The sequence below is a fragment of the Clarias gariepinus genome, chromosome 2 (assembly GCF_024256425.1).
Source record: "Clarias gariepinus isolate MV-2021 ecotype Netherlands chromosome 2, CGAR_prim_01v2, whole genome shotgun sequence".
NCBI lineage: Eukaryota > Metazoa > Chordata > Actinopteri > Siluriformes > Clariidae > Clarias > Clarias gariepinus.
Genome location: NC_071101.1, coordinates 51465169 through 51492000, shown reverse-complemented (window position 1 = coordinate 51492000; position 26832 = coordinate 51465169). Strand labels below are relative to the sequence as shown.

General features: G+C 46.2%; 1 protein-coding gene across 2 annotated transcripts; it reads right to left on the bottom strand.

Moving 5' to 3' along the window:
• Positions 1 to 586: 586 nt before the first annotated feature.
• Positions 587 to 25448, bottom strand: rev3l (REV3 like, DNA directed polymerase zeta catalytic subunit). 2 transcript variants are annotated; one of them, XM_053476402.1, is made up of 33 exons: positions 24998 to 25448; positions 23660 to 23849; positions 22680 to 22754; positions 22319 to 22476; positions 22114 to 22231; positions 21929 to 22023; positions 21722 to 21826; positions 21513 to 21597; positions 19891 to 20051; positions 19654 to 19779; positions 19246 to 19474; positions 19005 to 19141; positions 16393 to 18887; positions 15095 to 16305; positions 14097 to 14983; positions 13894 to 13982; positions 13666 to 13791; positions 13023 to 13215; positions 12829 to 12940; positions 12600 to 12715; positions 7478 to 7596; positions 7219 to 7337; positions 6967 to 7108; positions 5240 to 5484; positions 4973 to 5081; positions 4675 to 4881; positions 4415 to 4524; positions 4222 to 4336; positions 3987 to 4124; positions 2574 to 2764; positions 2204 to 2450; positions 1881 to 2102; positions 587 to 1759 (listed from the first exon to the last, which is right to left on the bottom strand). In XM_053476402.1, the coding sequence occupies exons 1-33, from the start codon at positions 25137 to 25139 to the stop codon at positions 1619 to 1621; spliced, it is 8955 nt and encodes a 2984-aa protein (XP_053332377.1). In that variant the 5' UTR covers positions 25140 to 25448; the 3' UTR covers positions 587 to 1618. The 2 variants fall into 2 exon arrangements, with proteins under 2 accessions (XP_053332377.1, XP_053332376.1); XM_053476401.1 differs by having other exon boundaries at positions 15095 to 18887.
• Between the last annotated feature and the right edge of the window lie 1384 nt (positions 25449 to 26832).

The window sequence follows — 26832 nt, the reverse complement described above, 5'->3', positions numbered from 1 at the left end:
AGTGTGGTATGGTATATTGTGTGGTATGGTGTAGCATTGTGTGGTATAGTGTGGTATGGTGTAGTATAGTGTGGTATAATGTAGTATGGTGTGGTATAGTCTAGTATAGTGTGGTACAGTATAGAGTGGTATAGTGCAGTATGGTGTGGTATAAAGTAGTATAGTGTAGTATGGTGTGGTATAGTGCAGTATGGTGGATGTATGGAGTAGTATAGTGTGGTATGGTGTAGTATGGTGTGGTAAAGTCTGGTATAGTGTAGTATGGCGGGGTATAGTGCAGTTTGGTGTGGTATGGTGTAGTATAGAGTGGTATAGTGCAGTATGGCGTATTATAGTGTAGTATGGTGTGGTATAGTGCAGTATGGTATGGTATGGTGTAGTATAGTGTGGCATGGTATATTATGGTGTGGTATGGTGTAGCGTTGTGTAGTATAGTGTGGTTTAGTGTAGTATAGTGTGGTATGGTGTATATCAGAACTCTTTCATGAACATTAACATAATAATAAACAAATAAAATCTACAGAAACTCATATTTAAATAAAATAAACAGTTTGTCATAGAGAAGTGAGTAATAATCCACCCGGTCTCTGAATAAGTCACATTTAATTCATTCTGTTTTTTTTTTTTTTCCAGCCTTACCTCAACAACTTTAAAAAACGCACAAGCTTTGTACAAGTTTACAGATACACACACTTTTCGTTTTTTATTTATACACACTCCGCTAACACATTCAGGTTCGATTTACACAAAGCATAGAAACGTCTCCTTTAAAAACGCAGTTATTAGTGTTTACTCCATAAAACCACGCCAACGACACGAACAACCTCCGAAACAGGAAGCTGTGAAACATCACACGTTTGTGATTCGGTTCCTTCAGCTTCCCCTTTACGGTTCATTCACACGTTCAGCCATTTTTATGAAATGTTGGCGTTTAATACTGTATCAAATACATCCAAAATACAGGACCCTTAAAAGCCGGGTGACCTGAAGGGGGGTGGGTGGGGGGGTTGTGTTCGTCTCTGTTTATAAACATGTCCTCTTCCTGAGCGGGATGTCCTGATGGCGACTGAGCGGACGATCGTCTCATCACCGCGTAGTGTTTATTCACACACACTTTAAATGATTAACACTGAGGGCGGAGTCTCGATCGGAACTCGACTCCGCGTTAGAGTTTTAAGACTTTTATAAGCGTGATCATGAACCGCTCGCATCATCACCGCCATGACATCACCACAGAAAAGTAAAGACAAACAGAACGAAACGAGAGAAGAAAGAACTGAAACTTAAAGGTTTTGTTTTTTTCCTCAGTTCTCGTCCAGCATAACTCCAGTGTTCACACAAGGGGCGGGGCCTGTAGCTGCTGAGACGTCTCCGATTGGACGGCGCGCGCCATAAACTCTCACTCACACACGCAAAATGTCAGAATCCCAAAAAAAAGCAGCATCTTGAATCTGATCTGATTTATAAAGCACCACTGCAACACACGCGCACACACACACACACACACACACACACACAGCACCGTTTATACTGAATAATACTAACACTGACACTGTAGCACCACATTAACTGAAAAAGAGACAGACAGACAGATATAGGGACAGACAGACAGGTGGTGTTAGATTTGTTGCAGTAGCTGTCGCAGGTAGGGGGCGTTGTGGAGCTGTCTGTTCACCCGGGACAGTTTATACAACACGGGGCAGTCGAGAGAGACACAAACGGCCTGTCTGTCTGCACTACCGCTGCAGCTCATACACACCTACAGAGAGAGAGACAGAACATCAGTATCAGTGGCTTTTTTCTAAATAACACACACACAACCCCCCCCACAGAAGTTCTCTGAATGTCAGGGATAAAAAGCAGTACAGTTGACCTCTGACCTTTAGGAGCTGGTGGTGCTGTTGCTCCCAGACTCGGAGGTTGTGGTGCAGCGTGACGGCGACGCGCTGAGGTTCAGCCCTGCAGCGCTCACACACTCCCAGCTGAGTGAGCTCGTCACACACCGGGCAGTGCAGCGTGGTGAAGTACTGAGAGATCGTCCCCTTCCTCAGGGGCTCATCCCCTACAGCGCCACCTGCTGGACAGGAGGACCACTTCTGAACCTACACACACACACAGTACAAAGACGTGCATTAGTTCATGTCAGAAAACGTTTAAATTACAAGGCAGGTAACACACACACACACACTCGGGGGCGCCTCACCCGGGGCAGGGTGTGGTACCAGCTGAACACATCGACTCCGATCAGGCTGAAGATGCGAGCGACAGGAGGGAGGATCTGTTTGGTGATGTAGTAGGCAGCGTTGAGGCGCAGCGCAGGATCCTGCAGGACCTCCAGGGGGCGCCGCACCAGCTGGATCAGAGGAACGCCGGGAGAACCGTACACGATGACGTACGGCACGCGCTCGCCGACCCGCGGCTCCAAACGCCGGTCGTACGCCATCATCCTCCTGAGAGAGAAAGTATGTGTGTGTGAGAATGATTAGCACCGCACTGTGGAACCGTACTGACCAGGAACTAAAGAACGGTTCATGGAACTGACAAACAGTGACGAGAGTATGATGGTCGTTCACCTGGTGAGCTCGAGCGCAGGGACGCAGGCTCCGGGCCTGTAGGAGGCGCTGCCACGGTACTCTTTAGCAAAGGTCAGGTCCTGCACGCTGGCTCTGCCCTCCAGAACCTTCACACACTGTCTCTGGACATACTGCTTCACCAGGGAAATGTCCCTCGTCTCAAACAGCAGCTTCACCGAGCGCTCCAGGATCTACACACACACACAGAGGGGGGGTGGGAGGGGGGGTGTAACCACCTAGTGTGTAGACTGACAGGTGGGGCTGTGGATATTTACTACAGCGCAGTCATCGGGTACAGTACTCAAATATACTTATGTTACTCGACCTCAGTGTTTAATTAAAAGGTGCAGGTTGTTTGTTGGTACATCGTATAAAGAAAACTAAAGCAGGGGGCAAAGCTTTTACAAAGCCCAAAAGTGGAATTATGGAATAGTCTTCCAAATAGTGTTCGGGACTCAGACACAGTCTCAGTGTTTAAGTCCAGGCTAAAAACCTATTTATTTAGCCAAGCATTTTTATAAATAGATTAGCCTTAGGTAAAGGAGCAGATCTGGGGGACTCATGGACGTAGAGTATTATGGTGAACTGGTATGTTTGGATGCTGTCTTCCTCACTCTCATTGATCACTCAGGTTTGCTGACGGTGAGGTGATTGGTTGCTTTACATCTCAGGGAGCCCTCATGTCTGTGTTAGTCATAATTAGTCCTGCCGGAGTCTCTGCTTGCACTCTGCACTAAATATACATTCACATTATACATTGTGTGACTGTGACCATACCTAACTGTTATTTCTTCCTCTCTTCTGCTCTCTCCTCTTCTCCCTTTACTCCTCTCTGTTTTTCCCCTCTCCCTCTCTCACTATACGCATCTCTCCTGAGCTGACAGTGATCCGGATCCCCTCTGGACCTGTCTGACTCGTCCTGGTATCTCGTCACCTAGATGTCCTGTGTGAACTGTCTGGTGACTGTCTGGTCCTGTCCTCGGCTGATACAGACAGCTGTTCTCTGAGGACTTGTGACTACAGTCACTCGATAGTTCAGGACTGGAGTTTCCTACAGTCTACCTGAGCCTCCAATAACCAACTGGACTCCATATGAACTTCTCCACATCTCCTGTTAAAGTAAACCTCCAGCCTCCTAACACACAGTATGAGTGCAGATCAATCCCTGCTATCCGTTATCACCCAGATGAGGATGGGTTCCCTGTTGAGTCTGGTTCCTCTCAAGGTTTCTTCCTATTACCATCTCAGTGAGTTTTTCTCTCAGAATGGGGGACAATCTGATCGTTCTGATTCATACACATTTTCTAACATTTCATACACATTTCCATAATTTTCTTTGATGGTGTAAAGCTGCTTTGCGACAATGAATGATGTTAAAAGCGGTATACAAACAAAATGGAATTAACAGGTTACCTTGGCAACAGCAGGACAGCCGTCACGGCGTACGGTCTCAATGCCCTTAGCGTCAAACACAGGGTCCTTCTGATCCATGGACTCGTACATGTAGCCCACGTAGCGCTTCTTAGTCTGTAACACACACGGCAGGTAGACCTACACACACACACACACACACACGTCATTACTATTTCACAACAAATGTATTTAACTTGACTTTACAGTAGTTCAGGTGAGTGTGTGTGTGTTTTACCTTCTCGAATTTGAGTTTGATTGGTTTGGGGTTGGTGGCCGTCACGGCTTCAGCGATTTCACTGCCGATCTTAAACGCCTGCTCCTTAGTCGCTCCCTTTAACAGCACAAACATACTGGGGGGGAGATCAAATTTCACTTAACACCATCACCTTTCTGGCTGTGTGTGTGTGTGTGCGTGTGTGCGCGCTCACCTGTCTGTGTCCCCGTACACGACTCGAGCCCCCCACTTCTTGGTGTCGTTGACGAGTTTGATGGCTCTCTCCAGTGTCTCTCTGGCCTTGTGTACGATGCTCTCTCCCAGCTGCAGGATTTATTTCATATAATTTGTTATTTAAAAATTAATGTAAAGTGTGTGTGTGTGTGTGTGTGTGTGTGTGTGTGTGTGTGTGTGTGTGTGTGTGTATATATATATATATATATATATATATATATATATATATACACCCTTTACCTCCACACTAGGCATGCGCCCGGAGAAGTTAGCGTCGGTGTAGCCGAAGGTGACGTTAGCGATGAGCTTGAGACCGAGCTGGCGAGCATCCAGGAGGCGGAGCAAAGCCTCATCGCCACCGTATGACTTCATCGCCGCCTTCACCATGAAGCGTGTGTGTAGAATCTCCTCCAACATCCGCGGGAGCAGGCCTTTACGCACTGACGCCTACACACACACACACACACACACACACACACCTGAATAAACATATCTGTGTACATTACTATATGTGTGTGTGTGTGTGTGTGTTATGTACTTTAACAAAGACGACTCCATTAGGAGAGATGTTGATGTCATTGCGGAGCTGATAGAGAAGATCAGGAGGTACACGCAGAGACGTACAGCCGAACCTGAACTCATCAGACCTGTGGGGGGGAGGGGTGTGGGGGGTTAGCATGAAGTTTTTATGCTAAACATTTTCTGTTGTTCACAAATATGAAAAGAAAAGCACAAGGAATAATAAAAATAAAAAGAGGAGAAGAAGCAGAGGAACGGAGGAGGTGTAGCAGTAGAGGCAGCTCACGTTCCCAGGCTGTGGGCGTGGCCCAGGCAGGTTGAGTAGCAGTAGTTGTAGGCGATGATGACGGAGGGATAGAGCGACTGGAAGTCCAGCACCAGCACAGAGTTACTGTAGAATCGCGACTCGGGCTCCAGCACCAGCGGGATGACCTGAGACGCCCTCTGCTGAGCTCGCTGGGAAGCGCTCGGGCTCACCGCGATGAAGTTCAGAGGCTTAGCGATGCGCAGCATCATCGACTCGACACGGTACTGAGGTGGGGAGAAAGAATGAGGATAAAGCTCCGGACTTACAGCTTTATTTAAAAAAAAAAAGATTCAATTCTACAAACAATACCCCATAATGACAACGCGAAAGAAGTGTTTTTGAAATCTTTGCAAATTTTATGAAAAAAATAAAATTACATGTACTGTATATGAGTATTCACACCCTTTGCCATGATACTTAAACTTGAGCCCAGGTGCGTCCTGTCTCCACTGATCATCTTTGAGATGTTTCTACAACTCGACTGGAATCCACCGGTGGGGGGACATGATTTGGAGAGACACACACGTGTCTATATACGAGGTCCCACAGTTACCAGTGCATGTCAGAGCACAAATCAAGCCATGAAATCCAAGGAATTGTCTGTAGACCTCTGAGACGGTATTGTATCGAGGCACAAGTCTGGGGAAGGGAACAGAAACACTTCTGCAGCATTGAAGGTCCAGATGGGCAAAGTGGCCTCCATCATCCAGGACTCTTCCTTGAGCGGGCCGCCTGGCTAAAGTGAGCGACTGAGGGAGAAAGGCCTTAGTCAGGGAGGTGACCAGGTCACTCTTCTCACAGTGAAAGTTTTAAAAGTGACTCCCATGCATTTTGGCCAATGAACTGCCCCAGTTAAAGTTTCTCAAAACCCTCTCAGAGTCTAGCGGAGACACTTGCACAAAACTGGTACCAACAGACAAAACTGGCACCACCAGGACTTTTCCTAGAGTGGCCAGATGGAAGCCACTTCTCAGTAAAAGGCACATGACAGGCACCTGGAGTTTGCCAAAAGGCACCTGAAGGATTCTCAGAACATGAGAAAGCACCTTGAAGCACCTTTGGAACCAATAACAGCCTCAAGTCTTTTTGAGTATGATGCTACAAGATGTTTATTCTTCTGAAAGGTTCTCCACTCTCCTGGAGATCTTTCAGAGTCACATTGGGTTCTTGGTCACTTCCCTGAAGGCCCTTCTCCCCAGTCGTTCACTTTGCCCGGACGGCCCACTCTAACAACAGTCCTGGTGGTTCCAAACTTCTCCCATTTATGGATGATGCCACTTTGCTCATCTGGACCTTAAATGCTGCAGAAATGTTTCTGTTTCCTTCCCCAGACCTGTCCCTCGATACAATCCTGTCTCTGAGGTCTACAGACAAGGTGGGATTGAGGTGTTCTGAGGTGGACTTCAGTCGAGTTGTAGAAACAACTCAAAGATGATCAGAGGAGACAGAAGGCATCTGAGATTAATTCATGGCAAAGGGTGTAAATACTTATGTACATGTGATTACAAATTTATTTTAATAAATAATAATAATAAATAAAAGATTTCAAAGTAATTTCTTTCACATTGTCATTATGGGGTATTGTTTTAGAACTTAGAAGAAAATAATGAATTCAATCCATTTTGGAATAAGACTGTAACATAACACAATGTGGAAAAACTGACTTGTACGTGTGTGTGTGTGTGTGTGTGTGTGTGTGTTTGTACCTGGGAGCCTCGTGTAAGGACGTGATAGAACTGAATCCCAAACACTCGTGCAAACTCGCTGGTGCGACCCACAACATCCCGCTGCTTCAGGAGCTGCATCACACCACACACACGGCTCATGTAGTGGTCCACCACTTTCCACCTGACACACACACACACACACACACACACACACACAGTAAATCATTGTTATGTACACCTCACCGGCATCTCAAACTGTGTTTGTTTGTGTGTGTGTGTGTGTGTTCTCACCTGTACAGGTGTGTGTTGTGGTCGAACCAGTCTGAGAGTGTGCGGTGTGTGTACAGAGGGAAGCGCTGATGCAGCAGGTGAAACGCCACATTCTCAAAGGTGTAGTTATTCAGAGCTGCCTGTAACACACACACACACACACACACACACACACACACACACACATCATCAACACAAACTTCTGTTGTAATGTGTATAATAATAAAAATTATGAGTCTTTTATTCCTGTGTGTGTGTGTGTGTGTGTCTGAGAGATGACCTCAGTCTTCATGATCCTCCACAGGTTGATGGTGATGCGTCCAACGATGTGGATCTCTGACATTACCTCACTGCCGTACTCGTCTTTGTCCTCAGTGAAGCGGCTCCCCTTCGTATCATCTGAGGAGGAGAAAATGGACCTGCAATACCCATAATCCACTGCACATATATACTCAGCAAAAAAAGAAACGTCCCTTTTTCAGGACTGTGTATTTCAACAATAATGTTGTAAAAATCCAAATAACTTTACAGATCTTCATTGTAAAGGGTTTAAACAATGTTTTCCATGCATGTTCAATTAACCACAACCAATTAATTAACATGCACCTGTGGAATGGTCGTTAAGACCTTAACAGCTTACAGAAAGTAGGCATTTAAGGTCACAGTTCTAAAAACGCAGGACACTAAAGAGACTTGTCTACCGACTGTGAAAAACACCCAAAGAAAGATGCCCAGGGTCCCTGCTCATCTGCATGAATGTGCATTAGGCATGCTGCAGGGAGGCATGAGGACCGCTGATGTGTCTGGGGCGATAAATCGCCATGTCCGCACCGTAAGACGCCTAAGACGGCGCTACGGGGAGACAGGAAGGACGGCTGATCATCCTCGCGGTGGAAGACCACGTGTAACAACACCCGCACAGGATGGGTACATCCGAATATCACACCCGCGTGACAGGTACAGGATGGCCACAACAACTGCCCGAGTCACACCAGGAACACACAATCCCTCCATCAGTGCTCAGACTGTCCGCAATAGGCAGTCCATGAGGAGGAGATGCACTGCAGTACTTCAAGCAGCTTCTTTTTTTGCTGAGTATACAGTAGTTGATCAATTGGAATGGTTATTACCGTCGCGCTCACCGCCGCGTAAAAATGTCAGCGGCCAAAATAAATCAGTTGCATTTCAAAGTAATTCGTAAAATGGCCGCCAGGTGGCGCAAAGTGACATTTTCGCTCGTTGCCGTAAATACAACATTGACCGTTATACAGCGTATCTCTGTATCGGTTTATTGTTATTTAAGTTCTGGATTATTTCAGGTACTTTAAACACATTGTTGGGTTGCTCATGTTGGATCATATGAGATGTAGTTTACAAATGAACACCTGGTTGGGTTATTTTGACCCAACAACTGGTTTATTCATTATTCTTTCCTTTCTCCAAATATCAGCCTGCAGAATGTTTGAAATATTACTGTTATTGTGTTACAGGTGTAGTTTTAAGAGTTGTATAGGCAGGAATGCGTGTGTATACAGCTCAAAACCTCCATCAGTTATTAAAGATAGCGGCTATTTAGAAAACATGCCCAGTGATTTCTGAGCTTCAGGAAATCTCCCGGCGCTCTGCGCATAACACCGGACCAACTCATGTCAAAAAGAATTTATAAACGGTTTCTAAACATGGGCTATTGTTTTTTTACTTATAATATTTGTTAATTTAATTTAAATGAGGTTTGGGCTCAGGACTTCGATTCGGCATCGTAATTCTCCTCTTTAATTTACTCCATAGTTTTAATCAGCGCTCAGCCGCATGCATGGAGTTTTCCAGAGCGCACCGGCAGAAGTAGACTAATGATCATGAACGCGTCGGGAAAACAGCAAGCAGACTGACTCTGACTATTTAAAAAAACGTTTGCGTTCATTTTCTGACGCGCTCAAGTTCACCAAAAACAATACAGAGCAGCGCAGCTTACAACACTTACAAAATCACAACACTTACAAAATCACAACGTTTTTTCGTTATTGTGAGTGCGCTTAAATAAAAGTTGAGTCTTATAAAGGCATGTAGTCTTATATAGTTTTATTATATAGTTTTTGCACATTAATCTGACAGTTTTTTCAGCCTGTCACGGCGTGCGCCCAAATCAATATCGCTCCTCGCTCACTAGTTAGGCGGCCTCCCCTTCAGACATGCGAAGCAGCGGGACCGCAGAATTACACATGACTGGTGAGCTATCGTTGCTATCGTTGCCCGGGCTTGCACCTCGCGCTATAAAATACTCGGGGTTTGTTGGGTTAAAGTGGATTTTACTACGCGCTGTGTATGCAGCGCGCGTGCAACAACGCGGAAGTGCGGCATGCAAGCAGGGCAAATGGAACGCGCCCCGGGGACTTCAAAGGAGCGAGAGGTGGGAGGGGGGCGGTACGGCCATCCGCGGAGAGCAGAGTCAGCGCGAGCAGACGGATGGCCATTGCACTCACACCGCGTAGTAAAATCCACTGTAACCCAACAAACCCCAATCATCACCAGCCGTGCCTTATTCCGTCATGTCATGTGGGCATTATAAGCTTTGTATTGAAAACTTCTAACTAAAAAGTGGCAGCTGGCACGCCTAAAAATAGACGCAGGTTATTTTTTTAATAGTCTAAATAAAACCCCTCCGATTTAATTTCCTATAGTCTAACCAGCGCTCAACCGCACGCATAGTTTTCCCGAGCGCGAGGAATTTTTTTGTGCTAAATAATGTTTATGCAGTATAAGAATTCCTATTAATCCTGGGTTGTTCTTTTAGTGTCACTATAGTGCTTTACAATGCCAGACAACATTCAAATACAAATTATTCACCCTCCCCAGGTGTGAATCGGATGTTCTCACCTATACATTCAGAGAAACTGTAATGGACCTCTCCACACTTTAAAAACCTCTTGAATCTGAGGCTCTTCTGGAGACTTTCAGTGATTTCAATTTGTGTAATTTTAATCTCCTGGATTCTAGATTCTAAAGTTGACATTGTTACCTTTTTTAATCATTGGAATCAAAGAACTTGTTATTTTCCTTATGATAGCATAAATTGCATTGTTTTTAATCAGTCTATACACAATAATATTCTTTGGTTTTTTTTTTTTTGGTTTTTTTTTTTAAACGGGTATGGGGGCTATCTTGGTTCATTAATCTCCGTGCCTGGTTTAGGTTTAGTATTCAGTGCGCATTTGTTATATTACAACTATCATAACACTCAAATACCTTTTATTGGTGGTTAAGTGACTGATGTGCCTAACATTTTTCAGCTGAGCCTTTATTTCACTGAAAACGACCGCGACACCCCTCTCTCTCACACACACACACACACACACACACACACACACACACACACAGAGCCAAATCATTAGCACGTCCCTCCCCCAAACAGCACAGACATTTACTTTCTATCCATTTACTTACACCTGAACTGAGTTGTTTGAGTAACATGGGTCGAACCCGTTACAAATCATAACAGTCTACTGCATTTCATTCTTATAATAACGCAAAAACACAAGCGGGGCTGAAAGACCGACATCTGCTGACGCAGTAGAACGTCCTAACACTGTTTTAATTTTATGGTCATTTATTTCAGTTAATAAATCTACTATAAATTTAAAGAACACAAGAAATAAGATGACACAAATCCATACACGCTTTTTTTCTAATTACAAGTGATAAAATTTAAAGGCTCACTGTGTTAACATTTATTGTGCTTAAATTTGATCCTAATAAGATTTAATTTAATTTGAATTTTAGAACAGTGGTAGCTGGAACACCTAAAACAGATGCAGGATTATTTTTTTATAATCTAAATAAAATGCTGTTTTAAACGTGGGCTAGTGTTATTTACATGCAATATTTGTTAATTTATTTTAAATGGGGTTTGGTCTCCGGAATGTTGAGCATCAGGATCCTCTTCTTTACTTTCCTACGTGGAATCAGCGCTTAATCGCACGCATTAAGTTTTGTAAATTCGTTTAATGTTTAATAGTAAATAATGACCCCCGTTGCGCTGTACCACCGCTCGGAAAACCTTATGAAATACAAGTTTAGGACAATTATGATGATCTGCCACGGCGTGCACGTGTGATGGGTGTACGCCCAAATCTACTATAACTACTCCCTCACTCCGTAGGCTCCCTGAATAGGCAGCAAAGGGACGGGGCCGCCTATTTGTGCCGGCTGCCGATAATTAACGTTAATATGATCTCGGGCTTGCTCCGCATTATAAAAGCAAGGCGCGGAGGTTTGTCTGAGGTCTGGGAAGTACGTGATGTAATGGAGAATATAAAAGAAGCATGTCAGTGGGGAGATGTGACGCGGCCCAGGGCACTAGAATTCCGCCCTTTGATCTCTGCGCTGAGGACAGCGCGAGAAAGAGCTGCGCGAGCTCCCGCGGCATCTACACTCCCGCACCGTGCCCGCCCTCGCAGCCCCGCTGCCGAAGAGGAAAAGTGTGGTTAGGTTTTTGCGTCAGCGAGAACTCGCGCCGGCCATCGACAGCGGGAGAAGCGCCGTCACGAGGGAGCGTGCAGGAGCGCTGCCTCCGCGTGCTCAGTTCTGCCAATCGCACCAACACTTATCGTCAGCTGTTTGCCCGCATGCCAGTGTGGCACAGCCCCCGGAACTGCACATGCACAACCTTTATCCCATTCTTTCTTTTCTCCCTCCTTCCACACTACCTTCCCCATTTTACCTAAATAAATGACCCTTTTCCCGTAAGACCTCGCCTCGTGTCCGTGCTTTATGGTGCCGCCCGTCAAACATGGGTCGAACCCGTTTACAGGTCATAACAGTCTACTGCATTTCATTCTTATAATAACGCACAAACACAAGCGGGGCTGAATGACCAACATCAGCTGACGCAGTAGAACGTCCAGACACTGTTTTAATTTTATGGTCATTTATTTTAGTTAATAAATCTACTATAAATTTAAAGAACACAAGATATAAGACGACACAAAACCCTACAAGCGTCTTTTCTAATTATACGTGATAAAATCTAAAGGCTCACTGTGTTAACATTTATTTTGTTTAAATTTGATCCTAATAAGATTTAATTTAATTTAAATTCTACATTTGTATCGTCATTTTAGTTCTGTGATTATAAATTTGTTTAACTACAATGTTTTACTTGATTTTATCCGCTACTACGTGCAGTTCTAAAACTCTGTGTCTCATTAATCCAGCAGAGAATGAACTAAGGCATGAGGCGTCAGCCTGTAGTTATATAGCGCCACTCAACGGTAAAAGCCAGCAAACGCACAAAGCCAAACGGTACCGCCGAGCGCGGCGACGGTAGGACCTACATTCCGATTGATTAACCACTGTATGTGTGTGTGTGTGTGTCAGGTTTGTCAGTGTGTGTGTCATTACACTACCTGGGACTCGGGAGAGTTGACGACACAGATCGACGCCGAGCGCTGATGCGCGCTGTAACAGGTAACCCCAGGAGTGCATCTGAACCTCATAACCAACCAGAATATCAGGATCATACCTACACACACACAAACATTTAAAGAAACACTGAACAAATGAAAGACTGGACATTTTTTAAAAGACTGGACGTCTCACACTCTGGACGCCGTCATGTGTGTAATGTTCTCTTACGTTCTCATCATTTTGCTCACTTCCTCAAACAACTCCTTCTCATCGACAGTGTAAATGACCTGCAGATCCGCAACACCAGATCTGACCAGCAGGGGTGCTGTGCTCCTCAAGCCTGCAGGTCCAGATTAAATAAGACATAAATCCTCATGAATTTTCCACGTTAAGTCTTAGAGATTGATGACAGGAGCGCTCACCTTGTCCTGCGGAGCGACAGTCTTTATCGATGACCACGGCACCGGTTATCTGCCTTTTCTCTGAGCCAGCCAGTGGACTGTCTGAGCTCAGGCAATAAAATAAGGCACAAATGGGGTCGAACTCGGGATCAGGCTCCAGATCGCGGCGTGTCCGAGCATGCAGCTCCAAACCCATTAGCGTCAAGTGCTGCACCTGAGAGAGATCAGTTAAACAACCAAGTGTTGTATGGCTGTGTAGTCCAATCAATATCAAATTGTCTGGGTTAGTGGTAGGGTTAGCAGTTGAGGGTTAAGGGCCTCACTCAAGGGCCCAACAAGGACAACTTGGTGGTCGGGGGATTTGAACTTAGAACCTTCCCAAACGTAGTCCAATCCCTTAACCACTGAGCTACCCCTGACACGTCAGTGCTGATACAAATTGTACTGTGATTCATTAACTATCATGAAATATCCTGATTGTATTTTAAAACTGTCTTATTCATAAATTTGCACAAACACGGCCATGAAAACAAACCCCAAATAACACATTCATCAACAACAAATGTTTTTGCATGAAAAAAGTGATTATGCAAAGATTTATGAATTCATTTGTTGTTTAGTGAACGTTTGAGCCTGTTCATGGAGATGAAAGCCACAACCTTACCTCGTGCAGCGCTTTAGCTTCCTGTAGGTTCTGCATGCCGACTTTAAACCCGTACGAGTTGCACAGTGATGGACCCTCGATCTGAGAGTTATCCCCTTTGGGTACATTCAAACCAGCAAACTGATTCTACAGGAGCAAACATTCACATCATAACTAAGATTGATTTCTGACAAAAGGTACAGAATCAAACCAAACATTCTGGGTCACCATGCTGATTTTTCACCAGACCTTCATTTGCGTGGTGATTAAGACTCTACGTAACGTGTTCAGATTGCTGCTTCGTCTTCGCTGGAGCCGTTGACATTTTGGCTCCACATCTGGAAAATTGGTTAAATCAAATGCGATTTGATAGAAATTACCTTTCAAGCTGGTTTGTTACTCAAGCAGATGTACTAAGCAGGTCTCGATTAAGACTGTGTTAAAGAAATTACCTTCAGATCCAGGACTGCCATCAAGCTCACAGACTCCTTTGCTTCTTCTCCTGCTGTGGATGGGGGTGCTGTGGAGGAGGGAGGGACTTGAACTCTCTCCATCCTGGTCCTTTACGTAAAACGGGGACGGACTGAGAAACTGCTTTGGTTGAACACCTTCTGGTGAGAAAGGGTCTCCAGAGCTGCCAAGTTTGGGGGAGGTTTTTCCGATGCCTAATTGTGACTTCTTCTTGTCTGGATCCATTTTGTCTGATGTTTGCTGCCATGGTGGCAGGCAGGAAGGGTCTGGAGATGGAGTCTGTTTGAAAGAGACCTCATCTTTGCTTTCTTCCCCTATGATTTCAGCCCCTGTTCCACATTTTATCTCCTTTGGACTGTTCGAGGTGCCTGCCTCTACCGGAGATATACTGAGAGGCAAAGTTAACTCGATCTTGCTGAGAGCCTGAAATGCTGACACTTTTACAAGTGCCTCAACCTGCAGCTGGGAAGGAGGCAAATCGTCTTCTGACTCCTTGTGGTGTGGTGATATCTTGTCCTGGTATGGCATGACATTCTGCGCACTGATTCTTCTCTTGCGATCACTCTGAAGGCACTCAAATTGTCTCTTAGCTTGCAGCCAGAGCTGTACACGTTCCCTACTTGGAGCACTTCTGCAAGGCAGCAGAATGATCTTCTGATCACTAGTAGGTGACGGACTGCGCTGTTCCTTTTCGTCTTTGGTCAAGTTTAACGAGTCAGTGCCACGGGAAGGTGAAGACCCTGGACGCGTCATGGCAGAGAATGCAGTTTTCCAGAACTGCAGACCTTCTTGTGATAAACCACCAACAAACTCCTTTAAATCTTTTGCTAACCGTGTTTCCAAAATAAGCTTGCGCCCAGCAATCTCTCTGTGTGGAGAAAAAGTAAAGCTTATTCCTACATTCTTAAACATTATATTCAAGGTATCTAAAATTTGGAATGAACAAAACACACTTAGTACACGTAATATAAAAACTTACCTTGGTCGCAAAGGTATGTCAGAAGGATCACTACAGAACGGTTCTTGATAGGTGGCCTCTGAAAGTTCCAGCTCGAGGAGGGTAGAAAGAATCTCCTCCCGACTAGGAGGAGACATTAGGGGCTTGAGGATATGAACTCCTGTAGTTTTCTGAACCTGACTGCCCCTTATTTGTGAAAGAGAGCTGATAGACCGAGGGGAACTGCTGGGAGTTGTTGATGTGAAAATCTCACTACTGTCCAGCAAATCTCCAGTTGGGGACACACCGTTGTCAGCAAAGGAGACAGATGTAAGGGGTAAAAAGTGATCAGGACCTAACAACAGGTCACTCTTCTCACAGTGAAAGTCTTGAAAGTGACTCCCATGTATTTTGGACAATGAATTTCCCCAATTTCTGTTTCTCAGAACCCTCTCAGAGTCCAGCAGAGACAGACTGAACTCATTTGATAAACATTTGCGGTCTCTAACAGAGGATCTATCAAAGAGCTCAGGGCTAACCGGCCTCTCAGATCCTTGCATGCAGTTCTCAACATCATCTAGGACCTTTGCTTGCTTGTTTTCCAATTCCAGAGAGGACACTGGTTCCTGTTTGATATCACTGAGGAACTTCTGTGGCAAGTTCTTGTCTGTTAAAACAAACTGGCTACCAGAATACAAACTGGAAAAGTCCGCCTGACCAACAGCATTAATGTCAAAACTGTAATTATGAGGAACTTCAGGAGATAAGCTATCTTCAATGGAGTAGGAGCTGTCGAAACCAGGATCAGACAAAAACACAGGACTTCCATCTGAAACCGGGGTTTCTAATCGAATGCTGTCTTCTGTTTTGCCTTTTTTTCCTTTTCTACTTCTTGGCTTCAACTCCTTTGGCACTGGAGCTCTTGGTATTCTGGGCTTTCTTGGCTTCGCTGAAAATGCCCTTCTAGGTTTTGCAACATCAGAAGCTTGTTTAGTGTTAGATACACTTTTATCTCCCTGAGAAAACTGCCCGTCCTTGGACTGTCTTCTCTGGAGCAATGCCTTCAAGACTGCAATGCCAGAAGGCATCTCTGGGTGAGCTGGAGTCTCTCCATTCTTTGGCACCGACTGAGGCTCAGCAACATCTATTTGAGGTCCATGCGTTAACACATTCAAGGATGTCGTAATCTCAGGGGTTTCTACCTTCTTTTTGGACTGACGTCTCCTGGGTTTGGCAAGTATCTTTGGCTCTTGCTGTGAATAATGAATATCTTTAGAAGTTTGTTTTTCATCACACACATCAGCTTTAAATTCACATGGACTGGACCTGTGTTCACTTACATGGAGGGACGTTGGGCTGGAGTTACTATGTTTTATGACTGAGCACGGAAATCCAGTGGTCTTCTCAGCAGAAGGATTAGCAGCACTCTGAGAAGACTGAGAACCTTGTTGTAGTAAAGCAGGGACAGTGATGACTATCTCCTCTCCATTGCTTGACTGGACCAACTCTGATTTTGGTTCAGTGGAACATGGTAATGCTTGAGAATCACTACTGACCTGATGACTATTTCGGGTGAAGCTTGGATGCTGATAGGGAGTCAAATCATCAGATGGCGTTTGTGTTGGTGGAACTTCATCTGCTGGATACAGTGATGGTGAACTATTTAGAGATCCTACAACTACAGAGGACCCTTCCAGCCTCTCTATCTGGTTCTTCTTGTAAGACCTCTTGGTTTTCTGAGGGGCAGCTTTCTTATTATCAGTTTCATCATTATTACCAATAATTTTCTTTGGTTTTCTTGAAGTTCTACGGCTGATTTTTGTTTGTGCTTCTCCAGGTATTGTAGATACACATTCAGCTGGCTTAATAGTAGTTTTATTTTTTTGTTTTGGGCTGGCACCAGAAAGCTTTCTTGGTTTAGATGGCCTGCTTCTACTGCCATAATGGGTTCCGGACATGCCTTCAAAAGGCAAAGCAAGACAAGGATCACTATAGGGGTTTATCAAACAAGCATCAGACTCTGACTCCAAAAGCGGGTCCGTAGGAGACCAGCATCGAGGCGGGGTTGAATCGGTGGGACTGGGCGCTCTCTCAGAGAGATACCCCAAATCCATCATCACATCAGAATACTCCTTGCAGTAGTCATCCGTGAGGTCATTATAGCAAGGTCTAGGAGCAGGCAGATTTGTTAATGATAAGGTTTTAACCTTCTTAGATCTAGAGATCTTGCGGCCTTTTACAAAACTTGTTTTTGGAAGGCTGTAGAGTTTCCCTGACTGTGGTGTGACCTTGGACTTCCGTTTGGGGTGTCTTTTTACCTTTGGTTCAGGAACCGGGTATCTGACAGCTGTGGACTCGGGAACCTTGGGCCAAAAGTCTTTCAGAGGGGCAAGTTTATTATAATGCTTAAGCTTTTCTGGTGTCAGTACTACTTGAGGCTCATTTCCTTTGACCTTAGCCATCTTCACCAACATATTTTTCTGACCTTTAAACCTGTTGATTATAATGTACTTAATTATGACTGGTGGCTCTTTTTTAGACATCTTCCGCTTTTTTCGACCACCAGTAAGAAAACAGTTTTCTTTAATGTTGTCTTGATGTACCAAGGCTTGTTTAAAAGAAGAAGGGCTTGAGTGATCACCATCCTCACTGTCGTAATGCATCATTTTGCGTTTTGTGCGTAAGGTATACTTGCTGCCAGGTAAACTAGACACCTCAGTGCAATCTATTTTGTCAGCAAGGTCTGTCAAACATTCCTCAACAGAACTTTCCACTAAACCTTTTCCTACATCATGAGCTTTTGCAAGATCAGAAGTTTCCATCTCATTTATCTCATCTGGTTCCTCGTTCGAATGGAGTGGCTTGATTGAGGTAGAACCTAAAACCTCATTTTGGGAACTTTCATTTAGACTTGTCTTCTTTTGACTTGCTAAATTGTTCTTCTTCTTGCTTAATTTCATTCTTGACCTTTTTTGCTCTAGATGATCCAAGCTACCACCGCCATCAACTGTCTTACTTCCCACCTGCTTCTTTACAGGCCTTGAGAGGCAATTTGAGAGAATAACACTGGGAAAGAATTTGTAGTGTGCCTCCTGCTGAGCCACTATTTTTCTTTCTGTTTTGTTTTCTTGGTAGTCTTCATATCTAATCTTAAGTTCCCCAACATCACCCTCTTCACTGTCCTGCTTCATTTTAACCTCCTGAGGTACCAGACACTCTAGATCTTCTATTGGGCTTGGAGCTTGCTCCAAAGTCCTTAGCAGAGGGGAGGTTGTTATAGAGTCTTTTGCAACTTTCTCCAGCTCAGACTTAGGGGGGCAATTTGTAAGCTCAGAGTAACATAAGGAAAAACTGTGATTCTGTAAGATGGAGATGTGATTCTTCTCAGCATTTTTGATGCTACTATACTTTTTTCGGCTCTGACAGAGCTTCGAGGTACCGAAACTCAAACTGCCTGGATCTGCCTGGTTAATACCCACAGCTTTGTTCTCATTGGTGTAAAGCGGGTGCCCGCCCACTCTGTCAGCACCAATTTGAGACAGAATTGGATGTTTGACCGGTGGTATATAAGGAGTGTCTTTAATAACTTTGAGGCCTGTTAATGGCTCACTAGCCTCTTCACTTTTATCAGGAAAGTTACTGTCAGCCGGTTCCACCTTATCAAACGAGAGGGACTGTCTATGCTCAGGGTGTTTGCATTCCAGAAGGATTTTCGCTGAGGAAGGTGGCTCTAGGTGAACAGTTTCACTCTGGAAATGATTGTTCCGGGCCAGCATCTTATTATTAGCTGTAAGGGACGATTGATTTCGGGATCCCTTGTCAGATAACGATGAATCTAAGAGGAAAAGCAGACAAAAAGGCAAAAGCGGCGGTTCATCATCTTTGTAAAATAATGCAAATTTAGTGACAGCATCAAGTGCACTTTATGTTTTTGGGGGGTGTTGATACACACCGCTGTTCTCATCTGCAGCCCCATCCAGCTGGGGAATAGACAGGTGGCCAAAAAGGCTGTTGTTTCCACTCCAGTCCATCTCTTCTTCTGATAACTCGCGTTCTTCCTCACCAGAGCTTTCATCTGCTTCCTTTACTCTGTCAATGAAAGAGAAGAAAATTAAAACCAGTCACAGTTCAGAACTTACACAGATCACAATAAGGGAAGGTTTAGGTGCCCCCAAGAACCTGTGATTCCGTACCGAGCCGACGGTTCCGGAAGATCTGTATCCCATCTCTGAGACATCACCATGCTTAGCTCCGCTTCCTCTTTCTCGAGCTCTGGCACCGCCTCTTCCTCATCACTGTTGTAGGGGCAGCTAAGACTTCCCGATAGCTCCTGACGAGGAGCTGTAATTGGCACATCTTTTTGAAACCGATGATCTGCCAGTCTCTCGAGAAAGTCCACCATTTCCTGATCCTGGCTGGAGTCTATAACACCAGGAAATAAAAGCAAATCGAGCATATGTATATATAAAAGTTATTAAGTTTTCTCATAAAAAAAATCAATATCTCTTCTTTGTTAAGGTTCAGCATATTAAGGAGCACAAATTCAAACCAAAATCCAAACTTCCATGCTCTGAGAAAAAGAAGAAAGACCACCAGTGTACCAAGAATAAGGGACTTGTTGGACTTTTGAGACATGGGCAAAAAAGTCTGACTGCTCTCCAGCAAGCTCAAAATGGCCTCTTCGTCCACAACCGCCACTTCTGCAACTTTACCTTCAGACAGTTTGTCTTAGTGAGAAAGAAAGAAAGGAAGGAAGGAAGGAAAGAGGAGTTAATTACAAGAGTGTGTAAGAAGCTGACGCTGATATCATTGACACCAGTAGCGTGGACCTATCTCACCTGTGGGTGTTTCTTTGTGCACCTCCACCTGGCTGGCAGGTACCAACGGCAGGTCAGGACTCAGATCATCAGGGTGAAGTGAGAGGTCAGGAAAATCATCATCATCATCATCGTCGTCTCCATCATCATCATCATCATCATCTGCATTGTCACTCTGTGTCCTGGTGAGAAAAAACAAACATGTTTACGGACGTGAAGTGTGGAGCTCTGGCCTCTGCATCAGCCTTGACCTAATTCACACAGAATGGAGACGCAGCCCGAACCAGAGAGGGGACAGAGTGGGGACGGCAGGAGAAGACATGGGACAAAGGAAGAAAGAGAGGATGAAAGGGGGGGTGGGAGGTGGATAAAGACAGAGTCTGATGACTGAGAGTAACAGTACAGAGAAAGAAAAAAGAGAAAATGGAGCTGTGTGAGCAACACACACACACACACACACTAATTACTGTAAAGAGAACAGAGCTCAGGAGACACTGAAGTAATTATTCTTACACATGTACTTACACATCCAACACTGTCTGTCTTTGGCTCCAACACTGTCTGTCTGTGGCTCCAACACCGTCTGTCTGTCTGTCTGTGGCTCCAACACCGTCTGTCTGTCTGTCTGTGGCTCCAACACCGTCTGTCTGTCTGTCTGTGGCTCCAACACCGTCTGTCTGTCTGTCTGTGGCTCCAACACCGTCTGTCTGTCTGTCTGTGGCTCCAACACCGTCTGTCTGTCTGTCTGTGGCTCCAACACCGTCTGTCTGTCTGTCTGTGGCTCCAACACCGTCTGTCTGTCTGTCTGTGGCTCCAACACCGTCTGTCTGTCTGTCTGTGGCTCCAACACCGTCTGTCTGTCTGTCTGTGGCTCCAACACCGTCTGTCTGTCTGTCTGTGGCTCCAACACCGTCTGTCTGTCTGTCTGTGGCTCCAACACCGTCTGTCTGTCTGTCTGTGGCTCCAACACCGTCTGTCTGTCTGTCTGTGGCTCCAACACCGCTGTCTGTCTGTCTGTGGCTCCAACACCGTCTGTCTGTCTGTCTGTCTGTCTGTGGCTCCAACACCGTCTGTCTGTCTGTCTGTGGCTCCAACACCGTCTGTCTGTCTGTCTGTGGCTCCAACACCGTCAGTCTGTCTGTCTGTGGCTCCAACACCGTCTGTCTGTCTGTCTGTGGCTCCAACACCGTCTGTCTGTCTGTGGCTCCAACACCGTCTGTCTGTCTGTCTGTGGCTCCAACACCGTCTGTCTGTCTGTCTGTGGCTCCAACACCGTCTGTCTGTGGCTCCAACACCGTCTGTCTGTCTGTCTGTGGCTCCAACACCGTCTGTCTGTGGCTCCAACACCGTCTGTCTGTCTGTCTGTGGCTCCAACACCGTCTGTCTGTCTGTGGCTCCAACACCGTCTGTCTGTCTGTGGCTCCAACACCGTCTGTCTGTCTGTGGCTCCAACACCGTCTGTCTGTCTGTGGCTCCAACACCGTCCGTCTGTCTGTCTGTGGCTCCAACACTGTCTGTCTGTCTCTCCCTCAAACACACACTATCCGTCTGTCTCTCTAAATATCTTCCCTCAGTGTAAACTTTATGAACGCACACTCTAAAACTGTAGACTAGTATGTGTGTGTTTGTGTGTGTGAACTCACACATCAAACTGATTGTCTCTCAGCTTCTCCTTTAACCTCTTCATGAAGAACCGCTCGCTTTCCACCGGCTCCACACACGGACGATCTGATACACACACACACACACACACACACACACACACACACACACACAGTTCGATTACATTCCTATATCATCAGAAGACAAATTACTGGCATGTCAGAGCTCCGTGTGTATGTGTGTGTCTCACCCTGAGACTGAGGCGTTTCTATCTGCGAGCTCTCGTTTCTCTCCCTTCGTCTCTGCTTCTCATCTTCCCAGATGGCCTGCAGGCCAGGGTTCCTTCCGATCTGACCTACACACACACACACACACACACACACACACACACTTCAGTTGGTGGCCGAGTCACTTCCTCCATGTCCCTGTGTCCTGTACATAAACGTTATCTGCTTACTCTCGATCTCCAGTCGATTCAGGATGTCTGGTGCTACAGCGTCGGCCTCCAGCTCACACACACTCACCCTCGCCACGTCCTCCAACACCAGAGAGCTGCCACACACACACACACACACACACACAGACAAAGAGTAAATATCCGTCGCGGTGTTACAGTGTGTACAGTGTGGTTTTAACCCTGACCTGGGTAAGAGGGTCTCGTCCCATCGAGCGAACGTCCCTCCCAGCGCAGCCTCGCTCAGTCTGGAGCTCTTTAGAACCTCAGCGTCCTCTACAGGAGGACCACACTGCTCACCGGGCTCTAACACACACACACAAAAGGGTTTAATTACTGAACTCAGACTGACAGTAAAACCTGAGCGTGTGTGTGTGTGTGTGTGTAAGAGACCTGGGCTGCGGCGTCTGAAGCGCACTGCAGACAGATGGATGAGGTTCATGCCGTACAGGTTGAAGTCGATGAAGAACTGCAGCAGGAACGGGATGTGAGCTTCATGAGGCTGGAAACACTTATTCATCACAGCTCCGCCCTGCAGCAGCTCACACACTCTGTACACACACACACACACACACACACACACACACACACACACAATGTAACATAGTAAGATATAGAATGAACCCGATGTGTGAATGAGTTGAACGCTTCCTACAGCCCTGGCTTATACACATACTCTAGTACTGGTGTAAAGCTTCTCTCTCTCTCACACACACACACACACACACACGCACACGCACACGCACACACACACCTTTTAACCATCTGCGGGTTGTAGAGGTAAATCTTCATAAATGGCTTCTCCTGAGGGTGGAACCCGTAGAACGGCCTGAGAAAGAGGGGGGGGAGGGGAGAGAGAGAGAGGGGGGGGGAGGGGGGAGGGAGGGAGGGGGGAAGAGAAAGAGAGGGGGGAGAGAGGGGGGGAGAGGGGGAGAGAGGAGAGGAAGAGAGAGGGGGCGAGAGAGAGAGGGGGAGAGGGGGGAGAGAGAGAGGGAGGGGGGAAGAGAGAGGGAGGGAAAGAGAAAGAGAGGGGGAGAGAGGGGGAGGGAGAAAGGGAGGGGGAGAGAGAGAGAGAGAGAGAGAGAGGGAGTGGGGGAGAGAGGGGGAGAGAGAGAGAGAGAGGGGGAGGGAGAGAGGGGGAGAGAGGGGTGCAGAGAGAGGGGGAGAGGGGAGAGAGAGAGAGAGGGGGAGGGTAAGAGGGGGGCAGAGAGAGGGGGAGAGGGGGGGAGAGGGGGGGAGGAAGGAGAGGGGGAGAGAGGGAGGGGGGAAGAGAGAGGGAGGGAAAGAGAAAGAGAGGGGGAGAGAGGGGGAGGGAGAAAGGGAGGGGGAGAGAGAGAGAGGGGGAGAGGGAGGGAGAGAGAGTTCAATGTAGTTCAGTTCGCTATCACATAGTTGTTGTTGTTGATGTTGTTGGGTTTTTGTTTTTCTTATTGTTTACCTCATACAGCATGTCCCCAACTTTTGCTTCATTATTTAAGGAAATATTTGTAAACATTGGGATCTGGTGCACTACAGTGTTTATTTGTGTACAATAAGTCGAGGACCACCTGTACATCACTCCCTCATACTTATACACGTTTATAAATTCAGATTTTTTGATTGATGTTCCTCATGATGTAATCAATGTTTTATAATTGTTTTGGTAACAATGTGATTGAATTTTTTTTTTTTAATGTAAGAAATTTCTCAGAGTTCATATCGTGTGTGTGTGTGTGTGTGTGTGTGTGTACGTACATGCCGGAGACGAGCGTGACCTTGAAGACGTGCTGTGTGTGTGAGGAGGGGTTGCCCATGCTGACGTTGAGGGCGCGGTCGATGCTGAAGGCCACCTGTCTCAGGTAACGCTCCGGCTCCTGTCCGAACCCATCGTACGGCACGTACACGTACGGGAATACGCCATGCACGTGTAGACACGTCTTTTGACCTGCGCGCGCGCGCGCACACACACACACACACACACACACAGTGTCATTACATATGTTTAAATCAACTCACCATGACCAAGAGCTTCAAGTCTCACTCTCTCTCACACACGCGCACGCACACACACTCTCTCTCTCTGAGCCTGGCACCCATCATCAGGCTGGTTGCCTGGCAACAGCTGCAGCTCATGCATCGCCACGGATACGTCTGAGCGAGCAACTGCAGTCTGCATCTCACACACACACACACACACACACACGTCCCTGGCGGCATGTGATTGAAGAGGTGGCACTGAGCCAGGTGGTGAGACAGACGGGTTTAACATCAGCAAGGGGTCAGAGGTCACTGAGCACGCGCGTACGCGTATACACACACACAGAGTCAGTGTTGATGAATATCTTTGATGGTGCAGTACACACTGCAATGTCGCTAATGAACGGGCCGTTCGAGTCAAAACGGGACTTTGTTTTTCCGTGTAATCCCCCGATGCAATAAAGATTAATCTGTGTGTGTGTGTGTGTGTGTGTGTGTGTGTGTGTGTGAGAGAGAGAATATATTAAACATCTGGACAAAATAAACATTGAATCATTTAAATGTGCAGGTTTCCTCCTGCGTCACTCTAGTTTACATTCTGATGAGTAACCTCTCTCTCTCTCTCACACACACACACACACAGTCTCTCAGGGTGAGCAGGGTATGTGTGTGAGAGTGTGTGTATAAACTGAACAGTTGGTCATTTGATATTCACAGAGAGTTTGAATTCTCGCATCATCTAACTGGGACCTGGAACATTCTGTGTGTGTGTGTGTGTGTGTGTCTTAATGCTGTAACGCTCTCACGTTGTGATTTGGGACGTGACCACGATCAGCGCACTACCATCACTACCTGCGCAGGTCACATGACCTGTAGGACCTGCACCCTGCTCAGAGAGAGAGAGCGAGAGAGGAGTGTGAGCGCCCCCTGGAGGCTCTCTGTGATCTGAGCCTCAGGAGGTTTCTCTCTGTTACACACCCCTCAGAGTGAAGAACTAACCCCGTCCAAGCAGGGCTTCACCCAGTATACTAGGGCTCTGTGGGGTACGTGGACCAAAGCTCATGTCTCTCTCTCTCTCTCTCTCTCACAAACACACACACGTACGCATGCACCTACCTGCTGGTGTGGCTCCGAATATCCTCACCACAGGAACCCTGTGAACCTCTGCGTCTCTGAACTGGGAGTAACACACATCCAGCAGCTGCACAGGTTTGCACATGTAATAATCCGCACACACAATGCGCACAGAGAACATCATGGAGCTCCTCTACGTTCCAGTCCAGGGTCTTCTACAGAACCTCCTCCAGGTTCCTTTCCAGAACCTCCTCCAGGTTCCTCTCCAGAACCTCCTCCAGGTTCTTCTCCAGGTTCCTCTCCAGGTTCTTCTCCAGAACCTCCTCCAGGTTCCTCTCCAGAACCTCCTCCAGGTTCCTCTCCAGGTTCTTCTCCAGAACCTCCTCCAGGTTCCTCTCCAGAACCTCCTCTAGGTTCCTCTCCGGGTTCTTCTCTAAAACCTTCTCCAGGTTCTTCTACAGAACCTCCTCCAAGTTCCTCTCCAGGTTCTTCTTCAGAATCTCCTCCAGGTCCTTCTTCTGGACCTCCTCCAGGTTCCTCTCCAGGTTCTTCTTCAGAACCTCCTCCAAGTTCCTCTCCAGGTTCTTCTACAGAACCTCCTCCAGGTTCCTCTCCAGGTTCTTTTACAGAACCTACTCCAGGTTCCTCTCCAGGTTCTTTTACAGAACCTACTCCAGATTCTTCTACAGAATATCCTCCAGACTTCTCTCCTGGTTCCTCTACAGGTCCTGCTGGTGGTGCAGAGCAGGACACGAGCCCTCACACACCCCGAGCTCAGGACGAATCCTCACCTCCTCTCACTATAACCATCATGATGAAGATGTCCTCCTCCTCCTCCTGGTTAAATCCGTGCTCTGGTTCTGCTCCTGGCTTTGACCCAAACCTGCAGCTGCGGCACGTAAACACACACACACACACACACAGCGCTGACAGCCGCTCCGCTCCGCTCCGCTCTGATGAGGAACACACTCCTCCCTCGGCTTTCTGCTCTCCTTCTTCCCTCGCGCTGTCTGTAGCTCTAGTTGTTTATTATTTGTATTTACTTGTTGTTGTATTTAATCCAACCCCTCCCTCTCCTCTCGTGCCGTCAGGCGCGCGCAGGACGCTCCCGTGTCTTTGTCACGCAGTGTTTTTTTTCTCACGCGGGTCTCGCACCGCACTCAGCCCTCAGCGCGCGCGCCCCGTGTGTAACCCGAGCACTGCGCTGCCTCTCACCACCGCCATTACTGCCCCCCCCTGCGGAAAACCCCGCCCACTTACATCGCGATTGGCTGGCTGTCCCTCTCATCCTGCGCTCTGATTGGCTCACAGGTTCCTCTCTTACACTGGGAGAGCTTTTAGGTGTCCTTTTTGTTCGCCTAATAATAAAAAACAAACAACTGTTGTCCTATAAGAAATATAATAATAAACGTCATTATAATGTATTACTGTAAATGTATTCATGATAGGTTTCTTTTTAAACTTAAAAGTCATAAGTCTTAACGAATATCTTATGATTATGCGATTAAAACTTTATGTTTATAATTCGTTTGATAATCGCTCTAATCACAACGTTCATTTAAAAAAAAACAAACACAAAAAAAGATTTTAAATTCGTGTACAACTTCATCTAATCCCTTTTTTTAAATTATTATTATTAACGTTTTTTTTTAAGAAACCGATCAGGCACTTGGCTATCTACCTAAATATTTTCCCCGTTGCTAGGCGGCTTTGGGTCCTCAGCGTCATCCAATCAGATTAAACCCGGAAATCAAATCCATATTGAGTACGTTATGTATTATACATACCTTGTACTGTATATTACCTGTAGCTGTTTATATAGTTTTATCCATATATTTTATGTAATTATGCTTACAATATAAGTATTATAAATAAAA